This window comes from Herpailurus yagouaroundi, unplaced genomic scaffold, assembly GCF_014898765.1.
Source record: "Herpailurus yagouaroundi ecotype Mexico unplaced genomic scaffold, PumYag 141, whole genome shotgun sequence".
NCBI classification, from domain to species: Eukaryota; Metazoa; Chordata; class Mammalia; order Carnivora; family Felidae; genus Herpailurus; species Herpailurus yagouaroundi.
In genome coordinates this window covers 49,060,754-49,083,833 of record NW_024412396.1, presented here as the reverse complement: position 1 = coordinate 49,083,833, position 23,080 = coordinate 49,060,754, and the positions used below count along the sequence as shown (strand labels likewise).

The 23,080-nt window shown below is 37.6% G+C and overlaps 1 protein-coding gene and 1 pseudogene across 3 annotated transcripts in view; one reads left to right on the top strand and one right to left on the bottom strand.

Moving 5' to 3' along the window:
* The window catches only part of YLPM1 (YLP motif containing 1), a 75,373-nt gene that overhangs the window by 14,434 nt on the left and 37,859 nt on the right, over positions 1-23,080 (bottom strand). Inside the window, exons 7-18 of one of the 3 annotated variants that reach the window (XM_040477719.1) lie at positions 18,369-18,789; positions 18,164-18,256; positions 17,749-17,944; positions 16,955-17,073; positions 15,646-15,800; positions 12,137-12,199; positions 11,730-11,849; positions 11,079-11,255; positions 10,916-10,999; positions 10,565-10,648; positions 8,045-8,125; positions 4,850-4,901 (exon numbers count right to left, since the gene is read on the bottom strand). In XM_040477719.1, coding sequence (XP_040333653.1) covers positions 4,850-4,901; positions 8,045-8,125; positions 10,565-10,648; positions 10,916-10,999; positions 11,079-11,255; positions 11,730-11,849; positions 12,137-12,199; positions 15,646-15,800; positions 16,955-17,073; positions 17,749-17,944; positions 18,164-18,256; positions 18,369-18,789 — 1,645 coding nt within the window. Of the gene's footprint in view, positions 1-4,849; positions 4,902-7,068; positions 7,291-8,044; positions 8,126-10,564; positions 10,649-10,915; positions 11,000-11,078; positions 11,256-11,729; positions 11,850-12,136; positions 12,200-15,645; positions 15,801-16,954; positions 17,074-17,748; positions 17,945-18,163; positions 18,257-18,368; positions 18,790-23,080 lie in introns of those variants that run through there. The other 2 variants (XM_040477720.1, XM_040477721.1) reach the window with 2 other exon arrangements.
* On the top strand, positions 20,094-21,229 carry LOC121032050 (homeobox protein NANOG-like; annotated as a pseudogene).

The window sequence follows — 23,080 nt, the reverse complement described above, 5'->3', positions numbered from 1 at the left end:
TTCTTGGCGGAGATAGCACCAAGTTCTGTGCAATTTCCATCGTTTATCTGATGTTCATACTGGCAGGCATTACGTTACGATGTTGGTTTAAGTAACAAATACAGGCAGAGTAAGGAAAGTCACTGGTCTCCTGGCCTCCCTGCCCCCGCCCCCCCAAGTCACACTTCAGCTCTCATGTCCTGAAGGAAAATGCAAAGACGGGTTTTTCTAAAACCTCTTTCTTCTCCTTTTTTTTATTTCCCCTTTGACACAATATTAACACCACCCATTTGATCGGTAATCACATGTGATACTGTGTCATACGAAAAGCAGGTAGTACCAACAACTTAATGAGCCAAGCTAACGTTTAAAGAAGGTTTTAGATGAACGGTTCCTTGGGAACGGTTGTACGAGGATTTGCCATTAAGTTAATGTTTCTGAGTAAGATGATTGTACAGATCGCCCTTTTCTTTGTTTATATTATGAAATACTGTTGACCATTCTGAGGCTAAGAAGTAGTCAGCCAAAGTGACCAGATCTAACTTTTCTTTCTGAATCCTCAATCTGAGAGGGCTGGGTTTCCTAAGGGGCCCAAACTGTAACCACTTAAATGAACGGAGATTGCAGATTCAGAAATTAGGAGATAGGAGTTTAGGTGTCTGCAAGAACACGCGATGAAAATGTGTAGTGTTTTCCATTGGTTATTAATACTGATTTTGAATTCTGTGTGTAGAATATCATGAGCTATATATATTTTGAACTACATTGAAGCACTGAACTTTGGAATCATCTGCGGTTACACACACACACTATTATTAAGCAAGTCAATAAAAGAAAACCTACAAAATGTCAGAAATACACAATAACCACACCTCATTAAACTCCAAAAAGGGTGCAGAGTGTATATAATAGAAGTCTTTTAGGCACCAAGTTGGAGAGAACTTGATATGAAAAGAAAAGCACAATGGAAGCCGTGGCAGGAGGGAGGGGGAGTTTATGCTTCAAATGTAAAAGATTCACACACAACTAACTGTACCATACCATACAGGCTTCAAAAACCAGTAAGATTTCACATACTTGGCAAAGCTTTTATTTCCTAAAACCCTCCCCGATAAAAGCAATATTACTGAAAAATCGGCAAGGCAAACTACAACACTGTACAAAACTCAATAAATTTTTATCATATTGCTTTAGAAAATTTTTTAACGTGGATGAGTTCAACAGAAACAGTTTCCTAATCTCCTCTGCAAATCACATGCTGTACCAAATGGCTCTATTTTCATGTATATGACAGGCCATGATATACAAATGCTTAAAGAAGTGACCCCTTGATTGCACAGGGATGTAGATTATGGTATTATAAACCCAATGAAGTCTCACAAACAATAAAACTGTTCTAGTTCAACAGTCTACAGTATTACCAGAAGAGTAGGAAGCTCCAACAGACTTATTAAATACACCTCAGAGGATTTCCAAACTTAAGATCAACTTTGACGTTAACATACTTCAAAGGAATAATTTCGTATCTGAACCCCTGGAATGGAGCATGGCCAGGTGTGAAAACTGTAAGAACTGTGCCTCATACACTGGGTATGTGACAGGAGTTACAGACCAGGAGTCCTACATGTGTAACATGGAAGATCAGAAGAACATGAACTACTAGTCTGAACACCCTTGTTCGTAATGTTTAATTTGAAATTTCATTGTGCACACATGTTTAAAGCTTCCTTCTTGGGGCTGAAGAAAGGTTCATACCTCTTCCACATGGCATCCTGGAAACCCAAACACACAGATGTATGGCATAAGGTGAGGGAAGAGGAATCTGGGGTGTTAATTACAGCAGACGGCTGGTATCCCATACACTCATACTAAGGATTTTCAGAGGTTTCAATTTCAAAAATGAAGTTTTACGATGAAGATGAAGGTTTAAATACCCAACTTGGCAGGTCACAGAATTTTCCCACATCTTCAGAACAGTATATATTATTATAGCACAACAGAAAAATTTTGTAGACATACACGTATGCATTTTCTAAACATAAATGGTGTTTCTGAAAATCTGTTCATGGTAAACACACAAGGGTTATGTGCCTATATGAATAATAATTTCATTCCAACTGTGAAGAGATGATATTGCCTGACATGTAGAAGGCCAATACACAATAACTCATAAGCAGAGACAAATGACAGATGAGAAAAGTAAAAGTACTCGGTATGGAGAAACCTAAATTAGGGTAACAGTCTCAAACCTTCTTTCAGTTTCTCACAATTTGAGAAACCAAAATCACATCATTGGAATTTAAGTAGCTTCAGTGCTGAACCCCAGCATCCGACGTGGCATGTAACACCCACCCTTGCATTAGGGTGCCTGTGTCCCAGCTGAGAAGGAGCCAGTCGGGTGCAAGTGAAGTGGGCCACAGGCGGTCTTTAACAACTCCATGACACCAATGCCGGATGTATTTCAGGCCAGTTCTGAATCTTACTAGAATTACACCACTTCCAATTTAACACTCAAACATTGGCTGAACTGCATACTGTACTTAATTAACACAGATCAAGAATCTGCAATGAGATTTAACCAGTTGCATGAAAGGTAAACGAGCACTTTCTCACTGGCAGACTCATTTGTAAATCAAAACGCCTCAGTTACACAGATTTATCACTTCTGGCTCAGTGTGTTACACTGATGAAGCTTAGTATGTTTCCATCCAGCATAGTCATGTTACCAAAAGGAATTTGCGAATGTTGGTAAAGTACCTAGAAAAATAAATTGTACCCTGTAATCTATTAAATTTGTTAAGATAAGGAAGGGCACTGTAAATAGGCTGATTCTCGGGTGAAGAGCCTCATGTTTTAGAGAAGAATCTTCTTCTCATTTGGCTCCATGGACCAATCTCAAAGAAGCAAAAGCACTTTCAAGAATGCTCACACTCAATTTGCCTTCCTCCACAGGTAGATTAGCTCTCAAAATAACACCGTGGTGCAAGATGCCAGTCATTATATAAAACATCACTGTCACTAAAATAACAGCAGCAAACATGTTAGGATTTATTTTCTAGATTCATTACTACACCTTCAGTGCCTTTAACTGAATAAGTAAATAAAAAAGATTTGACGAATCCATTTCTGGAATTAACTGCCTAACACTCTGAGAAGCAAATGGTAGGCCAGAATTTTTTCCAGAAATCAGTACCAAGTTTAATATCATATATTCTTGAATAGTCATCAGAGCTAAATTCCATTTTCCTTTCTCATTAGAAATTAGAAAGAAAAATAGAAAATGGACTAGCTCAAGTTTAAAAAAGTATTATCCTAGATCATGTATTTGTAATGCCTGTGAACATTACACGCTTGGCTAAAATATTTATCACTTTTACAATCCTGTTGTCTCTTTATTATGATCTCTTTTTGCCCCAAAAGACAATTGCTATTTAGAGAACCAGAAGAAGGAAATCATCTTACAGTCTTACAAGTTATTCTCAAAGTACAGAACTTCAGACTTAATCTAATATCAAAATAAGCAGACCTAAGCATTATTATTTATAAAGTAATTTGTGCCTGTTATTTTCCTACATATGTAATTGCACTTAAACATTTACGAATGCTTTGAAAGTTTAGAGGAAGAGATCATTGACTAGGATTTCCCAAGGAGGGAAGACTAGCATAAGAATATGTCAGTAATCACATATAACTTTCACATATCATACAGTAGAAAAAAATTCTAGACTGTGTAACAAAGTACCTCTCCCAATAATGTAGTAACAATGAAGTTTATGGAACTGCTTTTTACACAGGGCCTAGTGAACCTCAATTGCCCACGTGATCACATGAGCAAAATAAAAGGCAAAACTTATGCAGTTGTGTGTAAAATGCACTCCTCTTACATCAGAAACACAATGTGTCCCCAACAGTGAAGCAGCTAAATGACTCAGATTTCTTCTAGGAACTTAAGATATTTAGAAGGCTACTTCAGTTTTGGAGTAACAGCATGATACCAGGAAGAGAAACGCAGAGACTGACAGTCATACTACATACATTAGTAAGGTCAATCTTCTAGAAAGTCCTCATCTCATTTTCTTAGATTATTTATTAATACATCTGAAATCGATGTGTTAAAGGATTCTCTTTAAGTGAGGTGAAAAAAGTAAACGAAAAAAAAAGTTTTGCAGTTATGACCATGAAATATTGGGAGGAAAATCCACTGGATATGTAGGATGTTCTGCTTGACGGGATACCTCACGTTAAGCAACTCCAAGTTTTGATTTAGGCAATCATTTTAACCAGTTTACCTTGTAATCTGGCGCTAAAAACAACTTGAAGGAAACTTGACTCTTACAAAGCAGGCTCCTCAAAAACCTAAATTATAGATCTACCTCCCCATACCCAGAAACTCTAGTCTATTACACAAGGAAAATAACTGCCTTTAAATTAATGTTTAAACTTCAATATTTATTATTCCTACTACTATTATTACCCAAAGTATTCACAATCAGGTTCAACTTTGGACTGCAGTTAAATATTCTTTTAAAAAAGCAGAAATCTTATCGCACCAGCATTTCTGATTAATATAACAGAACGGATTTTACAAGTGACAGCATTTTGTTGCTAAATGCATCATACTTCCGCTTACTCTAATACCCTGAAGTGGTACTGAAGGCAATTCCTCTAAAATACTCTTCTTTCACTCTGTCCCAAGATGTAACTAGTTAAACAAGATGTAGCTAGCACAACAGACTGAGGACGTAAGGTAGGCCAAGAATCTTGGCTTAAAGCAGAAATTTGGGAGAAATTTGTTCTTCTTACAGCAGAAAGATCTATGACCATTACCATCAGGTATCACATATAAAAACAGGAAAAAGGAAATACCCACCTAGCTTGGCCTCAGATGTGTCCATCTCCCATTTGCTTTTCGGAATGTAACCCTAAATCGCACACAGAGAGAAGCTCGAAGGGTTAGAAAGAGACACATACATGCATATCACTGTTGAACTGGAAAAGCATTAAAACTGGGAACGGATTCAGTTTCCACTCACTAGTTACATATATATATATCTATATATATATATCCTTAGGGAAAACACAGTCTCATTATCTCTGAAGAAACTGAATTACCAATTCACCAAACTTCCCTGCCCAGATTTCAGAGTAGTCACTTCAGAATAGTATCATGAAGGCGCTTTGAGGCAGCTACAGTTCAGGACACCCGGCTGTAGTCTGAACAACAGGTAAACAGTAAATATGGAGAGGACGTACGGTCGTTTCTGTGCTAGTATTGATATCATTCAGAGTAGCAGAAGACTTCTAATAACTAGCTAGCTTATTTTCTAAATACAACTGCAATTCTCAAGTGATAGTAGCCATGAGGTACAAAGAGTGTTCTTCAAGACAGCTACTTTATATTTCAGGGTAACTTTACTCAAAAGAAAGAAGAAAACAATGGTATCACTGAACACAACTATGAAGTTCTAACTTCATTTAAAAATGACTCAACCCATTTACCAGTTAGATCTTACAAAGGCTGGTTTCACTGAATCAATGTGAGAGCATTTCTTCTGCGTCAGTTGGAACCCAGACTATTATTTTCAATGTCTTTTAAAATGATATTTTCCTATTATACGAAAAACCAGAAATCTCCACAGGCAATTTATATTTTATTTAATAAAATAACTGGGTAGTTTATTTCAAACAAAGTCCCATAAGATTTTCAAGTTTTCCAATGTACCTATTTAATTATGTAGTAATCCTTTTCGTTTATTCACCTAGCAAGTGTATGGTGATGTTTTCTCTTTTCCTTCATTTGGACCCTGTTCTCAATTAAACCCTAACATACAGAGCTTTAATATTAGGACTTACTGTACAGAACAGACTCATCAAAGGTGTCAGCATCTTCTTGTAAGAACTAATATATCTACTACTGGGAATATTCAAGGTCATGGAACAGACTGCCACAAAGGTAAGGTGGAAAGTGTGTTGAACGTTTCATGACAGTAACTGTTGTGTTAGAGTACTGGAGCATCAGAATTCTTCCAGGAAACCTATAGGTTTTGTACATTTCTAGTGTTTAAGTCAAACTAAGAATTCACTTTCAACTTATTAGGTAGTACTTCAGGTTATAAGTCATATCATCTTTCCCAAATACATTTCTAGAACAAACCAAGACAAAGCTATGCTGAAGTGATGGTGCTAAAAGTACTGATGAAATCTGTACAAGTGATATCTCAAAAATCATCTGAAAACCTTAAGCATCACTAGAATAATATATCTATAAATTCTGAGTCGTATCTACTAAATTCACTAAAGCACTAAAGAAGGAAAAATATCATACCGATGACCCCCAAAAAAGATTCTCTTAACCAAGAAAAGTTTGGATTTCACCCAGTTGCATTGATCAGCACAGAGTAGAAAATGCCAAGTTTATTGAGAATTCAATGAAAATGGTCTGAATGACATGAGACTTGCTCTTAACCCTTTGGTTAAAATTCTCCAAGAATCTTTTACTGTTGGAATAGAACCCAATAGTAGAAGATCTGGATTCTGCATTTTTGAATGGGTTAAGAGAAGTTTTATAACATAAAGATAAGCAAAATGAGTATATTAATTTCCTTCTGCTGGAACCACCCTGTTCTTCCTTACAACTGTATCATCTTCTCACTGCTTGAAATGTTAGGCCATTTGGAAATAAAAGAGATAGTCCAGCAGGGTAGAGTTTTAAGGCTTCTTTGCCATGTTTCTGGTGTAAAAATAGAGTATTTACAGCGTGTTTCACTTTTCAAAATAATTAGTACATTCAATGAAAAGTTCCAAGCTTTGATCTACACCTACACAAATCAGATGTTATGAACCATGTCCTGAACTGAAATCTCCACAAAAGGAAGACGGAGCTTCAGAAAGCTAACATTATAGAATTCTCACATGATCACTTCCTAGTACACACGCTGCAAGGAGCTAACGAGGTCATTAGCCATATTCCAGAACAGCGTGGACCTTTAAATGAACTTCCTGCCTACATTTTAGATCATATATGTCAAAAAACAACCTAATTAAGAAAAATATTTTGTTTAAAGACAAAAAAACATACTGAGACTCAAATGCCATTATCTTTAAAGCTTATTTTTTAATCCGCATATGAAATCTAGGAATGTAGAGGTTGACACCATCTCTATGTACACACAGTTTCTTTTCAGAGTCCTCTGTATCACACATGGGTTTGATGGGACCACTTCTTAGAGAGTCTGTATTCTCTAGGGGTAGGAATCAGGGTTCTCGCTTTGTACATTTTCAGAAGAATATGAGAAGCAGCTTTAGCAAGGGCTGAAGTATTAAATAAAACAATGTTTTGAATTAAAAAAGACACACTCTTTCAAGGCATTGCTAATCTCTGTGTCTCATTAGCAAACACTGAAAAGTAACATAACTCTACAGGTCGCGTATTTTTCAATGACAGGGTAAGGCAAACATCTCTACAGAAGTGTGATCAAAAGCATTTACAGTAGGTACACGGGAACTTTGAACTCACACTGCAAAGCCTCTAATCAGCCTAAGCAAAATGCATTGCCTACACAGTCAAATCATTTTCCCCATCACTCAATAGGATAAAATGCAGAAGAACAAATCCAGCAGTCAGTGGCAACCCTCTGCCTCCTCATTCTAGAAGATCTTCTGCCTCAGTTGACAGAAACTCGATTTTGAAATCTTGTAGCAAAGACGAGACAATTATGCATATGTTGGGTAGGTTGTACCACATATCTGCTGGAATGTGAGAATGCCCTTTCATATGTAATTGATTTTCTTGAAAAGTATACTCCCCTAAAGCCACCCATAATAGATGAATGACTAGGAGGGTATGTTTCTTAGCATTCTAAAATTTTCATGTAACAGTACAGTAGAAGGTTCTTTTGGTCAGGGGAAAAATAAAAAGTATCCAAAAATCTCCTTAAAGATGATTATGGAAACTTTGACCATTAAGGTGCATATCAGCAGCAGTAATCTGATCACAGATCTGAGATTAAACCCTTAAGGATTTTAAGAGAGACACTTTGTTCAAAGTGGTTGGTCTGTCTCCTACCAGTTCGCTTTCCTCTTCCTCTGCATCTTTCTTTTCTTCCTTCTGTTCTTCAATATTTGCATCAAAATCTTCCATCTCTACCTACATTATCCCAATAAAAAGCAATGAGTTAACATTTAGGAAAATGTTGAGTTCCTTATTGAGATCTCAAACAAGCACAGGTGCCCAGAGCAAGGCAGCACAGACTCACTGTTATACCCTAAGGAAGCTTAAATCCTAAACTTTGAAACAGAACTTATAAAAGACAGAATGATATTCCTGCTTTTCGTTTTCTCGGGCTATCCATCCTTATGATTCCCTATGAATTTGAGAATAATAATCTATTCTAAGCTGATGATTACCTGTTTTGAATGCCTATGGATTACTAAGATTTCTTTCTAAACCTTTAGCAGGCATTTTTCCAATCAAGTAAAACATGTGTATGATTCAAATTTGCAAAATGTAAGAAAGGACATAGTGAAAAGTATGATGATAGTAGCCTGGCCCAGAATGGAAGCAATGCAAACAGAGAGGAAATGGATAAGAAAAGTGTTTATAAGGTAAACTTGACAAAACTTGGAGCCTGACTACATGGTGCAAGGATAAGGTTGAAGGTTGGTAGGACAGAGAATAAAGAGCAAAGGGTAACACAGGTACTAAGAGTCAAGGTTTCGGCAACCAAGTGATTGGTGGGTCTAATTACTAAGATAGAGAATACCAGAAGAGGAACAGGTTTGTATGATTTACATACTGGATAGGCTGCATTTGAGATGCACTAAAGTAGTATATGTTTTTTGGTAGAGAATTTGGAAAACAATGGTAGAGTTATAAAAATCACCCATAACCTCTCTACCAAAGCGTAGTTAGTGTTACGATACTGCTAAAATTCATTCCAGTCTTGACAGTTTAATATCAAGGGCACATATGTGGCAATCGAAGCTACCAGAAAGATTATCTATATCAAATGTGCAGAATGATAAGAGCCTAAGACAGACAGAGCCCTAAAGAACTCCAACATTTAAGGGCTGAGTAGCAAGAAAAGCCAGCAAAGGAGACTGAAACGGACGGCCAGAGAGGCAGGAGGAAAACTGGGAGAAGTTGGACTCACAGTAGCCAAAAGAAATATGTTGTCAAGAAGGTGGACATGGGTCAACTAAGTCATATGTGGCTGCAAAATTAAGAAACAGAAGTGAGAATTATCTACTGTCATGGAAATCTTTCATGAGAAAGTCTCTCGAGAATGGCTGGGGCAGAAACCAGAGGAAATGGGTTGAGGAACGACTTTGGGGGATAAAAACACATAAAAATACAATGATAACATTAAGTATAGAAAACCCTCATTCACAGGTTGTCAAACCAAACAGAAGCACACAACTGATTTAAAAAAAAAAAAACAAACCTCTCTCTTCCATGATATAACTGATGTAGGCAAAAATTATCAATGAGTGATAAATCTTTTGAGGAACAGGATATTAACAAGGTATCTAATTACAGATTATTACAATGGGATAAAGGTAGAAAAATTTGATGGATACCACCTGAACCAAGTGATCAACATTTCAATCATCAGGAATGGAATAAACTGACATCACATGGCTTTTAATATGATGCACTAAGGACCCCGCATCACTTATGTAGCATTCCTGGTAATGTTTAACTTAAAACTAATCATGTGGAAACACCCAGACAAAACCCAATTGAGGCGCGTTCTACAAAACAAATGGTCTACACTCTCCAAAAATTCTTTGTTTTTCTTGACGATGACATGGCTGAGAAAGTATTTTTTATATTAAAGGACCAGGTCCTAGATTTTTAAAAATAGCTCTAGGGGCGCCTGGGTGGCACAGTAGGTTGGGCGTCCGACTTCAGCCAGGTCACGATCTCGCGGTCTGTGAGTTCGAGCCCCGCGTCAGGCTCTGGGCTGATGGCTCAGAGCCTGGAGCCTGTTTCCGATTCTGTGCCTCCCTCTCTCTCTGCCCCTCCCCCGTTCATGCTCTGTCTCTCTCTGTCCCAAAAATAAATAAACGTTGAAAAAAAAAAAATTAAAAAAAAAATAGCTCTAAAGCACATTATGGGAACATCTGGTGAAATGTGAACATGGACTATATATGAGATAATTCAAGAAATTTAATTTAGGAAATCTGTACTACTTAATACAGTACTTTATCAGTATTAAATTTCCTGAATTTGATAACTGAGACTTCTAGTTCTGTTAAGAGAGTGCCCTTGTTCTCGGGAGGTTCTAGGGAGATACCTACTCAAATACTGTATTTAGAGGTGAGGGGTTAAAGGTTATGAGGTTTACAACTTAATTCTTAAACGGTTTCACAATAACAGTGATAACAGTAGAAGTAAGAAGACGTTATCCCTCTGTGTAGAGAAAAATGTGGCAAAATATTAACAATCAGTAAATCTCAATGAAAGTTGAATAGGTGTTCTTATATTACTCATGCAACTTTTCTGTAATTTAAAATTGTTTTGAAATAAAGCAGGTGCAAAAAAGGTCCCTTTTGCACTGCTTTCAAGGCAAAGGACACTTACCTCTTCAATAGCAGCATCTTGCAGCAGAGAACGAATGTCCAGACGCATCATATGACGAGGTGCAGTTTCCCAGTGGTCAGCCATCTGTTGAGAGATTCAGGAGGTCAAGTTATCTCGGGAAACTACTCAAAGAAAGACCAAGTGAGCACCTAAGACAAATTTAACTGATACTGTGAAGTCTAGTAGGCCACACCTCTTTCACTTAGATACAAAGGATAAGAAACATTTACTAAAGAAGGTAGAAAAGATTTTCTGAAAGTAAAGGAGATAAACAATTATTTCCAGACAACAGTGATCATACAAACAAAATGAAGTTTGGAATACAACACCTCCTATGTTTTCAAAAATCACCTTATTTATTTCTTTAAGCTTTCTTCCATGAATATTTCTCTTGCCACAAGTCTGGTTATCTGCACTCATTTCAGCCAAATATACCTAAGCAAGAATGAACAGTGATTAAGCAAACAAATGTAGCACTTACATGGTAACACAAAGTACTCTACAGTTCTTTTACCTCAAATCCCTTGGTTTTTGCTGCGCTCCAAAACTGGTCAAAATGTCTAACTCTGTCGTTGATGGCATCCAGGATGATAAAGGGGAAAAAGCCATCATCCAGAGTCTTTTTGAAAGTTTTGAACATGCTGGTCCGGTAGGTCTCCTCCATCTCAGCTTCATATTCATATTCCATTACCTAAGATACCCCAGAAGAGATATGGCGTTAGCAAAGACAAAGAATCTTCCTAAACCTCTTCCCTAGTTACCACCAGGATAGAGGATAACTTTGTAGTCTTTCCTTCACACCTAAGTACTAAAATTTGTGTTCAAAAAAGAGAAGTCTTTCTTTGTCTTCAAAAAAAGCCACATTACTGGGGCGAGCGGGTGGCTCAGTCAGTTGAGTGTCTGACTTCAACTCAGGTCATGATCTTGCGGTTCATGAGTTCAAGTCCTGCGTCAGGCTCTGTGCTGACAGCTAGGAGCCTGGAGCCGCTTCGGATTCTGTCTCCCCGTCTCTCTCTCTGCCCCTCCCAGGCTTGTTCCCTCTCTCTCTCTCTCAAAAACAAAGAAACATTAAAAAAAAAAAAAAAAGCCACATTACTCTCTGAACATGTTTTCCTTCCAATACTATTAATGAATCAAGATGTAATCTGAGAGGAATATGCCATACCTTCTTTTTCACTTTCTTTCCAGAATCTGGGTCTTTTTCTTCTTTTTCCACTTCAGTGATGAAGTAATCATCCAAGCTTAGGACTCTGGGTGCAGGTCCTCCAAATTCTACCTCTTTATCCTAAGAATCATACAGTCAAGAGAGTTAAAGAGCATTTATAGAATATATTAATGAACGTTAATAACAAAGTTCCTTCTCATGGCTAAATAATATGCAATCTCGTGGATTCAAATCAAGCAGAGGCAAAAATACCTGTTTAAGCAGAACAAAATGTTTATGGGATAGCATCTCCCACATGGGCCAACAAGAATGGATCAAACGAGAAATACCTGGATTGACACCATGCTGCTTGCATGAAGGCAAGTGACTAACAAAAGCAACCAATTCTCTGGCTTTCCCATACTCACTCGAATAAGTTTTGCAACATGTGTCTTTCCACTGCCAGGCAATCCTCTCATTATAACAACAATCTGAAACACAAAGAAAAACCAAAAAAATCACTCAGAGAAGATATTTTTTACAATGAGGTCTTACAGTTAAGTGACCTATCATTCTCCGGATACACCATATGACAGACCATGAAACAAACCTTAGCAAATTTGAAAGGGTAGAAATAATACAAAGTATGTCTCTGAACATAACGGAATGAAATTAGAAATGAACAGTAAGAAAAAATTTGAGAAATTCACAAGTATGTGGAAATTAAACACCATACTCCTAAATAACCAATAGGTCAAAGAAGAAATTTAAACATCAGAAAATACTTTGAGATAAATAAAAATGCCAAAACTTACGGGATGCAACCAAAGCAGTGCCTATAAGGAAGTTTATAGCTATAACTGCCTATATTAATAAGAAGAAAGACTCAAATCAATAACCTAACCTTCAGATACTAGAAAAAGAATAAACTAAACTAGAGCAAGCAGAAAGAAGGAAATAATATTAGAGCAGAAGTCAATAAAATAGAGAACTGAAAAACAATAAAGAAAAATCAATGGAACCAAAAGCTGGTTCTTTGAAAACATCAACGTAATTGAAAAACCTTTAGCTAGTCTAAGAAAAAAAGAGAAAATGTTCAAATTACTAGAATCAGAAATTAAAGGAGTGACATGATTACCAACTTTATAGAAATAAAAAAATGGTTATAAAGGGATACTAGGAACCATTGTACAGCGACATATTAGACACCTCAGGTGAAATGGGCAAATCCCTAGAAAGACAAAGGGCAACTGAAACTGACCCCAGAAAACACAGACAATCTGAATAGATCTGTGACAAGTGAAGAGACTGATTGAGTAACCAAAAAACACTACCTACAAAGAAAAGCTCAGAGGCCCAGATGGCTACATCACTGAATTCCAACAAACATTTAAAGAACTCTTTACAAACTCTTCCAAAAAATAGAACAGGAAGGAACTCCCTACTCATTTTGTGAGGCCAGCATCTCAAATCAAGCAGATACCCTGATGCCAAAAGCAGACAAAACATCACAAGAAAACTATAGATATCTCTTATGAATATGGATGCAAAAATCCCTAAAAAAAATACTGGCAAAAGGAATCCAGCAACATATAAAAAGAATTATACACCATGACTAAATGGGATTTATCCCAGGGATGCAAATTAACATCCAAAAGCCAATTACTGTAATTAATATATCATTATCAACAGAATAAAGAAAACAAAAATCACATATAAAAGAATAAAATCACACACATTAAAAAGCAAACAAACAAAATCTCAATTAATGCAGGGAAAGCATTCAACAAAATTCAACATTATTTCATGATGAAAACATTCAACAAACTAGGAAGGGAAGGGAACCCTCTTCAACCTGATAAAGGGCATCTACTGAAAACCCATAGTAACAGCATACTTAATGGTGAAATACTGAAAGTTTTCTAAAAACAAGAATAAACATAGATGTCCACTCTCACCACATCCATTCAACACTGTACTGGAGGTTCTAGCCAGACAACGAGGGAGTTAAAAAAAGAAAAAAAGGATTCAGATTGTAAAAGAAGAAGTTAAACCTTCTCTATTGGCAGATGACATGACCTCATATATAAAAAATCCTAGGGAATCCACTAAAAATTAATTAGAACAAAAGAGTTTAACAATGTTGCAGGATATAAGATCAATATGCAAAAGTCAGTTTTAGCTCTATACAATTGAATAATACAAAAACGGAATTAAGCTAACTATATCAATAATAACAATAAAATGTGAATGGAAAACATGATCCAACTATATGCTGTGCTTTCTAAAGGAGACATGCTTTATTTTGTATTTTCAATTTTTTACTTAAGTTCTAGTTAGTTAACATATAGTGTAACATTGGTTTCGGGAGTAGAATTTAGTGATTCCTCATAACCAGTGCTGACCATAACCAGTGCCCTCCTTAATACTAACGCCTATTTAGCCCACCCCCACCCACCTCCCTAAAGGAGACATACTTTAGATTCAAAGACAAATAGACTGAAAATTAAAGGATGCAAAAAAAGAAATCATACAAACAGACAACCATAGGAAAGCTAGAATAGCTATACTAATAATAGATGAAATAGACTTTACAACAATGACTTATATAGTCATATGTAGTCAAAATATTTGATGGAAATCTCTAGCATCAGTTTACTGAAACAGAATCTAAATATTCTGCAATATAAATTTAAGAATGTATGCATGTGACACTTGTCAGAATGGTTAAAATCAACCACACAAGAATCAACAGGTGTTGGCAAGAATGTGGAGCAAAAGGAACCCTCGTGCAGGGTTCATGCGAATGCAAGCTGGTGCAGCCACTGTGGACAACAGTATACAGGTTCCTCAAAAAGTTAAAAATAGAACTACCCTAGGATCTAGCAATAACACAACTGGTATTTACCCAAAGAATATAAAAACATAAATTCAAAGGGATACATGCACCCCTATGTTTATAGCAGTATTATTTACAATAGCCAAGATATGGAAGCAGCCCAAGTGTCCAACAGATGAATGTATAAATAAGATATGGTATATATATAACATACATTTATATATGTATGTGTATATATATATATATATATGTATATATATATAAATACACACACATACATTTTTATATACATGTATAAATTACGGAATATTATTTAACCATAAAAAAGAATAAAACCTTGCTATTTGCAATGACATGGATGGAGCAAGAGAGTATAATGCTGAGTGAAATAAGTCAGAGAAAGACTAACACCTTATGATTTCACTCATATGTGGAATTTAAGAAACAAACGAGCAAGGGGAAAAAGAAAAGAGAAACAGAGAGAGACAAATCAAGAAACAGACTCTTATGTATAGAGAATAAACTAACAGTTACCAGAGGGGAAGGGGGCTTGGGTGGGATAGGTTAAATAGGTGATGGGGATTAAGGAGTGCAAGTGTTATGATGAGCACCGGGTGATGCATGGAATTGTTGAATCACTATCTTGTACATCTGAAACTAATGTAACACTATTAACTAACTGGAATTAAAATTAAAACGAAAGAAAACAAAATAAAGAACATATATATTTGGGGGTCACAAGGAAAATAAGCCCAAATAAATCAAGTCTCCTAATTCTCCCTTTTTTTGTTCCACATACCATAGAACCAAATCCACTTCCCCTCCTCCCCTCTTCAAAATGAAATTAATGAAGTTCTTATGAGTTGTTTTCTAAAATTTTCAACATCTTTTTTTGCCAAGCAATTAAGTTCTAATTTCTTAAATTCTATAGGGTAGGCAATTTATGAATTTATATGATGACTTGTAGATGATAAAATGCCTTGAATCTGATATTATTACCATGTCACAGAAAAGTAGAGAAATTACGTTCAGGGTATTAAAAAGATCTCCTGATAGCTTCTGATTTGCAAGAAAGCTAGTCAACCACACAGGACTCACTCTCTCAGGTCTGCTCTCTCGGCCAGGTGGTTTCAAAATATCATCTACGTTCTTAGATTCGGGTTTCTTCTCAACCCGTGGGGCTGGAGGTGGCTGGTGGCTTAGTGAAGGAGCTGGCAGGGGCATTCGCTCCTCTGGATAAGTTCTTCGTTCTCCTAGGATTTCAGCAATTGAACAAAATTACTATTTATATGGTAATTATTTAAAATTTTAACTCTCTTCAGTCATCCTAAGGTAATAAAATTCATGATGATTTGGAAGCCACTTCTAAACCTTAATCAGAGAAAGTTTAAAGTAATGTAAATTTACATTTCTTGAAATCAAGAAAATGAAAAGATTTAGGTATATGATTTTGGGCAAATAGAATGTTCTGAAAAATACTGACTTCATCTTTGTTTGTATTAAATTTAGGGAAAAAGTTAAGCAACAGGACATAGGAGAATAATACATACTTTGCCGATAGTCCCAAGTATGACTTACGGTCTCTCTATAACTTCTGGTTTTACAGTTTTAAGAACAAGAGTTACTAGCTTAGGAAAGCTTGTTCTTACAAATAGGTATGCATTTTTGGTTTAGGTGTATAACAGTGAAAAACAAAAAGCAACCTAAATGTCCAATAATAAGAGTCTTCTACTTTATCCACTCAATGGTATATCATAGAACCATTATTATAATAGGTTTACATACAGAAAAATGTTACGTATCACTGAGAATAAACATGATAAAGAAATTCTATTTACACTTTGATTACAACTTCATTAATAATACGTGAAAAGAGAATGAAAAGAAACATACAAAATTATAGTTGTTGTGGTATGGTAGGAGGTGGGATTATAACTGATTTTGTTTCTGTTTTCCAAAACTTCTTTAATAATACCAAAGAACAATTTATGTTTTCTTTCATTAATTACATTGCTATTTTTTTTTTATTAAATTTTTTTTTCAACGTTTTTTTTTAAATTTATTTTTGGGACAGAGAGAGACAGAGCATGAACAGGGGAGGGGCAGAGAGAGAGAGGGAGACACAGAATCGGAAACAGGCTCCAGGCTCCGAGCCATCAGCCCAGAGCCCGACGCGGGGCTCGAACCCACGGACTGCGAGATCGTGACCTGGCTGAAGTCGGACGCTTAACCGACTGCGCCACCCAGGCGCCCCATTACATTGCTATTTTTGATGATAATGCTCCCATCTCTGATAAATCAGTGCATTCATTTTATTCTGAAAGTTTAAATCCACAGCTATAGGGGGAAACATCTCCAGTGGTCTGTATTCTCAACATCCTCATAGTTAATAAGGCACTTGTTCTACCTCCAAACATGGATGGTCCTTCGTAGGCTGGTCGATCAGACTTCCGGTCATAGGATGGCCTATCAAATCCCCCTCTTCTAGATGAGGAATGGTCTTTTTTGTCTCGATATGACTGAGTCCTAGAGGTGTAACAGGAAGTACTTTAGAAAATTAAAAAAAAAAAAAAAAAAAAAGGAGGTCTCTGTATTACAATGCAATACCACTATCTGCCCAATTTTCTCCATGGGTAGCTACTACACATAGTCAATATTTTTATTTTTATTTTGCTTTTCCTTTTATTTTATTTTTTTGAGGGGGGAGGGGCAGAGAGAGAGGGAGAGACAGAATCATAAGCAGGCTCTGTGCTCAGCACAGGGGGGCCCAACACGTGGCATGATCTCACGACATGACCTGGGCTGAAATCAAGATGCTTAACCGACTGAGCCACCCAGGTGCCCCACTTTTCCATTTAGATCTGCCTTGCACACAGACGTCTAAAGGGCTCATGAACTGCAAAAATACGTTGTTGACCTACTAATGAAGTAATGACTGTACCTTTATTGACAATACTATTTCCTTTCCTTACAGGCTATCTCCATCTCCCATTTAATTCTCTGGAATTCAAGCTCATAAAACTCAAGCATCTCGTTTCCTGCAGATTGGTCTGGAACTGCTTTTCCTTCTCCAAATTACACACACATGTATGAGAAGTATACATCATTTACCAAATTTCCCTTAGATACAATGACTTTTGCTGAACTTAAGTCTATGGTAATTTGTACACCTGGCAAAAAGGTATTTTTCATAACATGTACCTATCATCTCGAGGTCGGCGTTCTCTATCAAATCGATCCCGGTCATAGTCAATAACACCACGATCCCGTTCTCGGTCTCTGTGTGTCTCTCGATCCCTTTTGAAATCTCGATGATCTGCCATGACATTACTTTGACGATCAAAATAAGGCTCACGGTCTCTGTCTCTATCATAACGATCACGTTGGCCTGCATGTTCTACAAAAACAATTAGTACAAAGTAAGAGCTATATCCCTTTTCTGAAATAAAAGCAGAAAGGTGCAAATCTAACTTTAGAGCTAGTATAAATTATTGTCCTAAATTCAACTTATGAATCTTTCAGCTATATTAAAGGGAGGCCCAGATAACCTTATCAAAATCACATGATAATTAGGTCCTAAAAGGTTTAAAAATACTGATCTCTCTGGGACTCCTACCTGTCTCAAAAGTTGATCTTTCAGGTAGTGGATCTGGGCGCAAAGTTATTCTTTCTCCATAGGGTATCTGTTCAACTTTATTAGTGGACATATCTGGTGAACCAAATCAGGGATAAAACACTGTAAGAATGAAGCCTAAAGAAGACAAAGCTGAAGCTCACGATTTCCTGAGAATCCCAAATACAAAGCTGTCACCATTACTCACCTCGGCCATGGCCATAATCAACAGTCTGCTGCACTGGGGGTGGTTTGGACATCGGTGGCAGACCCATAGGCATTGGGCCAGGAGGGGGGATGGGAGGGTGAACATGTGGGGGTGGTAACACTGGAGCAGATGGGATTGTTCCAGGTTCTGGTTTAAATTCTGAATTCAGTCCTTGTTCATCATTTGTATCCCAGAGGCCATAGAAAGAATCTTCATCCCAGCGCTCCTGTTCCACAGCTGAAGTCTGTGGCTTTATTACTGGCGGAGGAGGTGGAGGTGGAGGAGGAGGCGGTGGTGGTGGTGGTATTGGGATAGGCGGCCTGGTCACAGGAACAGATGGTCTTGCTGGTGGAGCAGAGGGTCTTACAATTGTTCCTGGTGGTTTACCCATAGGAGGGGGTGGTCTATAGGCCCCTGGAGGCTGGAGAATAGGGTAAATGGTTTAGTGGAGGAGCATACCATCATGTTCTCACACGTCGGTAGAAATTAAAACCCGATTTTCCGTCCATACAAGAAAAAGTTCTCTTTCTTTTTAAAACCTTTTTGTGTCTTAAAATATACCATTGGAGGGGTGCCTGGGTAGCTCAGTCAGTTAAGTGTCCGACTTTGGCTCAGGGTGTGATCTTGCAGTTTGGGAGTTCGAGCCCTACATCGGGTTCTGTGCTGATAGTACTGAGCCTGTTTGGGATTCTCTCCCTCTCTCTCTGCCCCTCTCCCACTAGTGCACCTTCTGGCTCTCTCAAAATAAATAAACTTAAAAAAATAATAATCAGGGGCGCCTGGGTGGCTCAGTCGGTTAAGCATCCGACTTCAGCTCAGGTCATGATCTCACGGTCCGTGAGTTCAAGCCCCGCGTCGGGCTCTGTGCTGACAGCTCAGATCCTGGAGCCTGTTTCAGATTCTGTGTCTCCCCCTCCCTGACTCTCCCCCGTTCATGCTCTGTTTCTCTCTGTCTCAAAAACAAATAAACATTAAAAAAAATAATAATAAAACAAAATACACCATTGGAGAGAAATATGCAAATCATGTATCTAATAAAGAAACTGTATTTAAAATTTGAAAAATTATGGGGCGCCTGGGTGGCGCAGTCGGTTAAGCGTCCGACTTCAGCCAGGTCACGATCTCGCGGTCCGTGAGTTCGAGCCCCGCGTCAGGCTCTGGGCTGATGGCTCAGAGCCTGGAGCCTGTTTCTGATTCTGTGTCTCCCTCTCTCTCTGCCCCTCCCCCATTCATGCTCTGTCTCTCTCTGTCCCAAAATAAATAAATAAATGTTGAAAAAAAAATTTTTTTTTAATTTGAAAAATTAGTATAATTTAATAGTAAGACAAATAATAGAAAAAAAAATCAGCAAAAAATTTGGAGATTTCTCCAAAGAAGATACACGAATGGCCAATAAGCACTTGAAAAGACACTCAACATCATTAGTCATTAGGGAAATAGATGATGGTTGCACAGCTCAGTACGTTTACTACTAAAATGGGCAAATTATATGGTATGTAGATTATACCTCAATTAGGTTATCAAAAATTGTCCTCGACCTTTCGCTAGATTGGACTGGCTGGCTCCTGCCATTGTGGTGGTGACCCACTTCATTCCCATCCTTCTGACACTCTTACATCTGGAGATCTTCATATTTCTCTAAGTTCTTCCACCTCAATATGTAAACTGGGCCTTTCTTATAATCTTGCTCTCTTTTTTTTTTCCTTCTACCTTCAGTTCAGCAACATGAATGTGGATCCAGTTCAGGCCCAGTGCCCTCCTTGCCCTGAAGCACCCAATTCTAGGGACTCTTCTCCAATGCCTGAGATTTATGGGCCTGAAGAAAATTATGCATCCTTGCATGTCATCTGCTGAGATACCCTACACGGAGACCGTCTCTCCTCTTCCTTCCTCCATGGTCTGCTTATTCAGGACAGCTTCGTTTCTTCCACCAGTCCCAGAGTAAAACCACTACCCACTTTGGTAGAGGAGAGCACAGTGAAGAAGGAAGATATGGCCCAGGGCAAGAAACAGAAGATCAGAACCGTGTTCTCTCAGACCCGGCTATATGTACTCAATGACAGATCCCAGAGACAGAAATACCTCAGTCTCCAGCAGATGCAAGAACTTTCCAACATTCCGAACCTTAGCTATAAGCAGGTTAAATCCTGGTCCCAGAACCAGAGAATGAAATGTAAGAGGTGGCAGAACTGGCCAAAGAACAGCAACAGTATGACTCAGAATGGCTCAGCAACTACAGAATACCCAGGCTTCTCTTCCTATCACCGGGGATACCTGACGAACACTTCTGGAAACCTTCCAATATGGAGTAACCAGACCTGGAACAGCCAGTCTTGGAGCAACCATTTCTGGAACAGTTAGACCTGGTGCCCCCAAGCCTGGAATAGTCAGCTCCACAACTGTGGAGAGGAATCCCTGCAATCCCAGATCCAGTTCCAGCAAAATTCTGTCAGTGACTTGGAGTCCATCTTAGGAACTGCTGGGGAAAGCCATAGTGTAAAATGCTTTAATAAATATTTTTTGATATTAGTTAATTAATTATTAATTAATGTTACTTAATATTTAGCACTTTATTAAAGTGCTAAGCATCTTAGTACGAGCAAGTAATAGGTTTATTCCCAAAGTACTCTGTGAACACACAGCCTGAAGATGTGTGACATGATGGGTATATTATTCAATCTCAGTTTGGGCAGTGGCTGTATTACTTCTCTTACGATTTGTCTTTTAGGGTCCTGTATCTCTGCCTTGATATTGTATCCCATTATGCTTATTGTTTCAACTGAGAAGGTACGATTGGAATCTAATCGAAGAGGTTTCAGTAGCATTGGCTGCTATGGACAGCATGATAAAAGATGTTTCTGGCTACAAGTAACTAGATATAACACTAATTTGGATATCTTTAGGTTCTAGAATCCAACTTCAAGAATAGGAAGTAAAAATACAAAGACAAATGATGAAGGATTACTTGTATTTTCTGAGTTTGTGAGGCTTTACTTATTAGTAACCTCAAATGTTATGATGAAGGGTCAAGCTATAATGTGCTTCATTGGTTTCCTCTGCCCCCTGTGTTATTTTACTACAACTCCTAATTTCTTCGTTATTCTAGTTATTTGTAGAAAGATGTTTTGTATTTTAATGTATCATGGGTAATAGTATCAGTTTGGCTGGTTGGTTTATAGGTTTAGGTACAAATAAATAAAATACCCACTTAAAAAAATTGTCCTCAACACTATCATCCTCCCACCAATGTATCACCCTCTCTTTTTTCTCCTTACTTAAAAAGTAGGGTGCTAGCCACTTGAGATATAAATGTCCCAGGCCCACCCTACATCTACTGAATTTCTGTAGGGGGAGATCCTGGCATTAATTAAAAACCAAAACCTCCATGAGTAATTCTGTTGTCTGGTTGACAACAGTAGTCTGTGGCAAGACTAGTACCAACACACAACATCAGCACCAGGAAACAACAAAACAAAGAAACTGAATGGGACATTTAGTAACCTCTCCAAGAGGAAGTGCCACTGTCGTGTGCAATGTTTGCATTTGTCTTCCCAAAGCAATCACCGAATGTCAATAGAAATGTGTATTAAGGAGACAGTAGAATCTCTTGACAGATAGGTCCTATCTACTCAATGCTGAAACCCAACTGTCAAATTTTATTTTAATCTCTGCAAGCCTGATTCGAACACTCATTATCCTTTTCTCTTAGTTCGTTGTTTCTGGTTTGTTTTTCATTGACAGCTATTTTAGACCTTAGAGACCCAACAACATACGTTACTTACCTATTTACTCATGTATGGGCTGTACTTTAAGAACAAACTTTGGGTAACAAAAGGGATTTGGCCATTATGTAAGGAACATTGTTTAACTAGAGGTCACTACAACCCACAGTAAAAGACAAATGGTTGCTACCTAAGGGTAAACATTTGATTGTAGCACTCTAAAAAATTGCTAATATAGGACAAAAACTATGGTGTCTGGGTACCGCTATCCAGACCTGTTCCAAATATCTTAAGAACTCTTCAGATTATGTCTATAAATAAAAGTGTTTTCTTTACACTACACAGTGAAAGCAATAGATACATTTGTGAAAAAAAAAATCCCTACAGTATTTATATGAGAATTACTATCTACAGTATATTAAGAATGGGGCGCCTGGGTGGCTCAGTTCGTTGGACGTCTGACTCTTGATTTCGGCTCAGGTCATGCTCTGACAGTCCTGGGGTCGAGCCCAGCATTGTGCTGATAGCACAGAGCCTGCTTGGGTCCTTTCTCTCCTTTTTCTCTGCTCCTCCCCCATTCATGTGAGTGCTCTCTCCCTCTCTCTCCAAATAAATAAACTTAAAAGAAAAAGAGTAATATAAATTGGTGAGAAAAAAAAAACCTTACAAGTCAAACAGACAAATGGATAAAGGACAAAAATAGAATTTTTACAAGAAGAAATATAACATGGAAAAATACTCGTGTTCACTATCAAAAATGCATATTAAAACATTTTATTAAAGCTACTAAATCGACCAAAAATATCAAGTAGCTGGTGCTTGCAAGGCTCTAGCATACATTTTATACAACTATTTTAAAAAAATGTTTTTTATGTTTATGTTTGAGAGAGAGAGAGAGAGAGAGAAACAGTGTGAATAGGAGAGGGGCAGAGAGAAAGGGGCACATAGAATCTGAAGCAGGATCCAGGCTCTGTGCTGATAGCTCAGAGC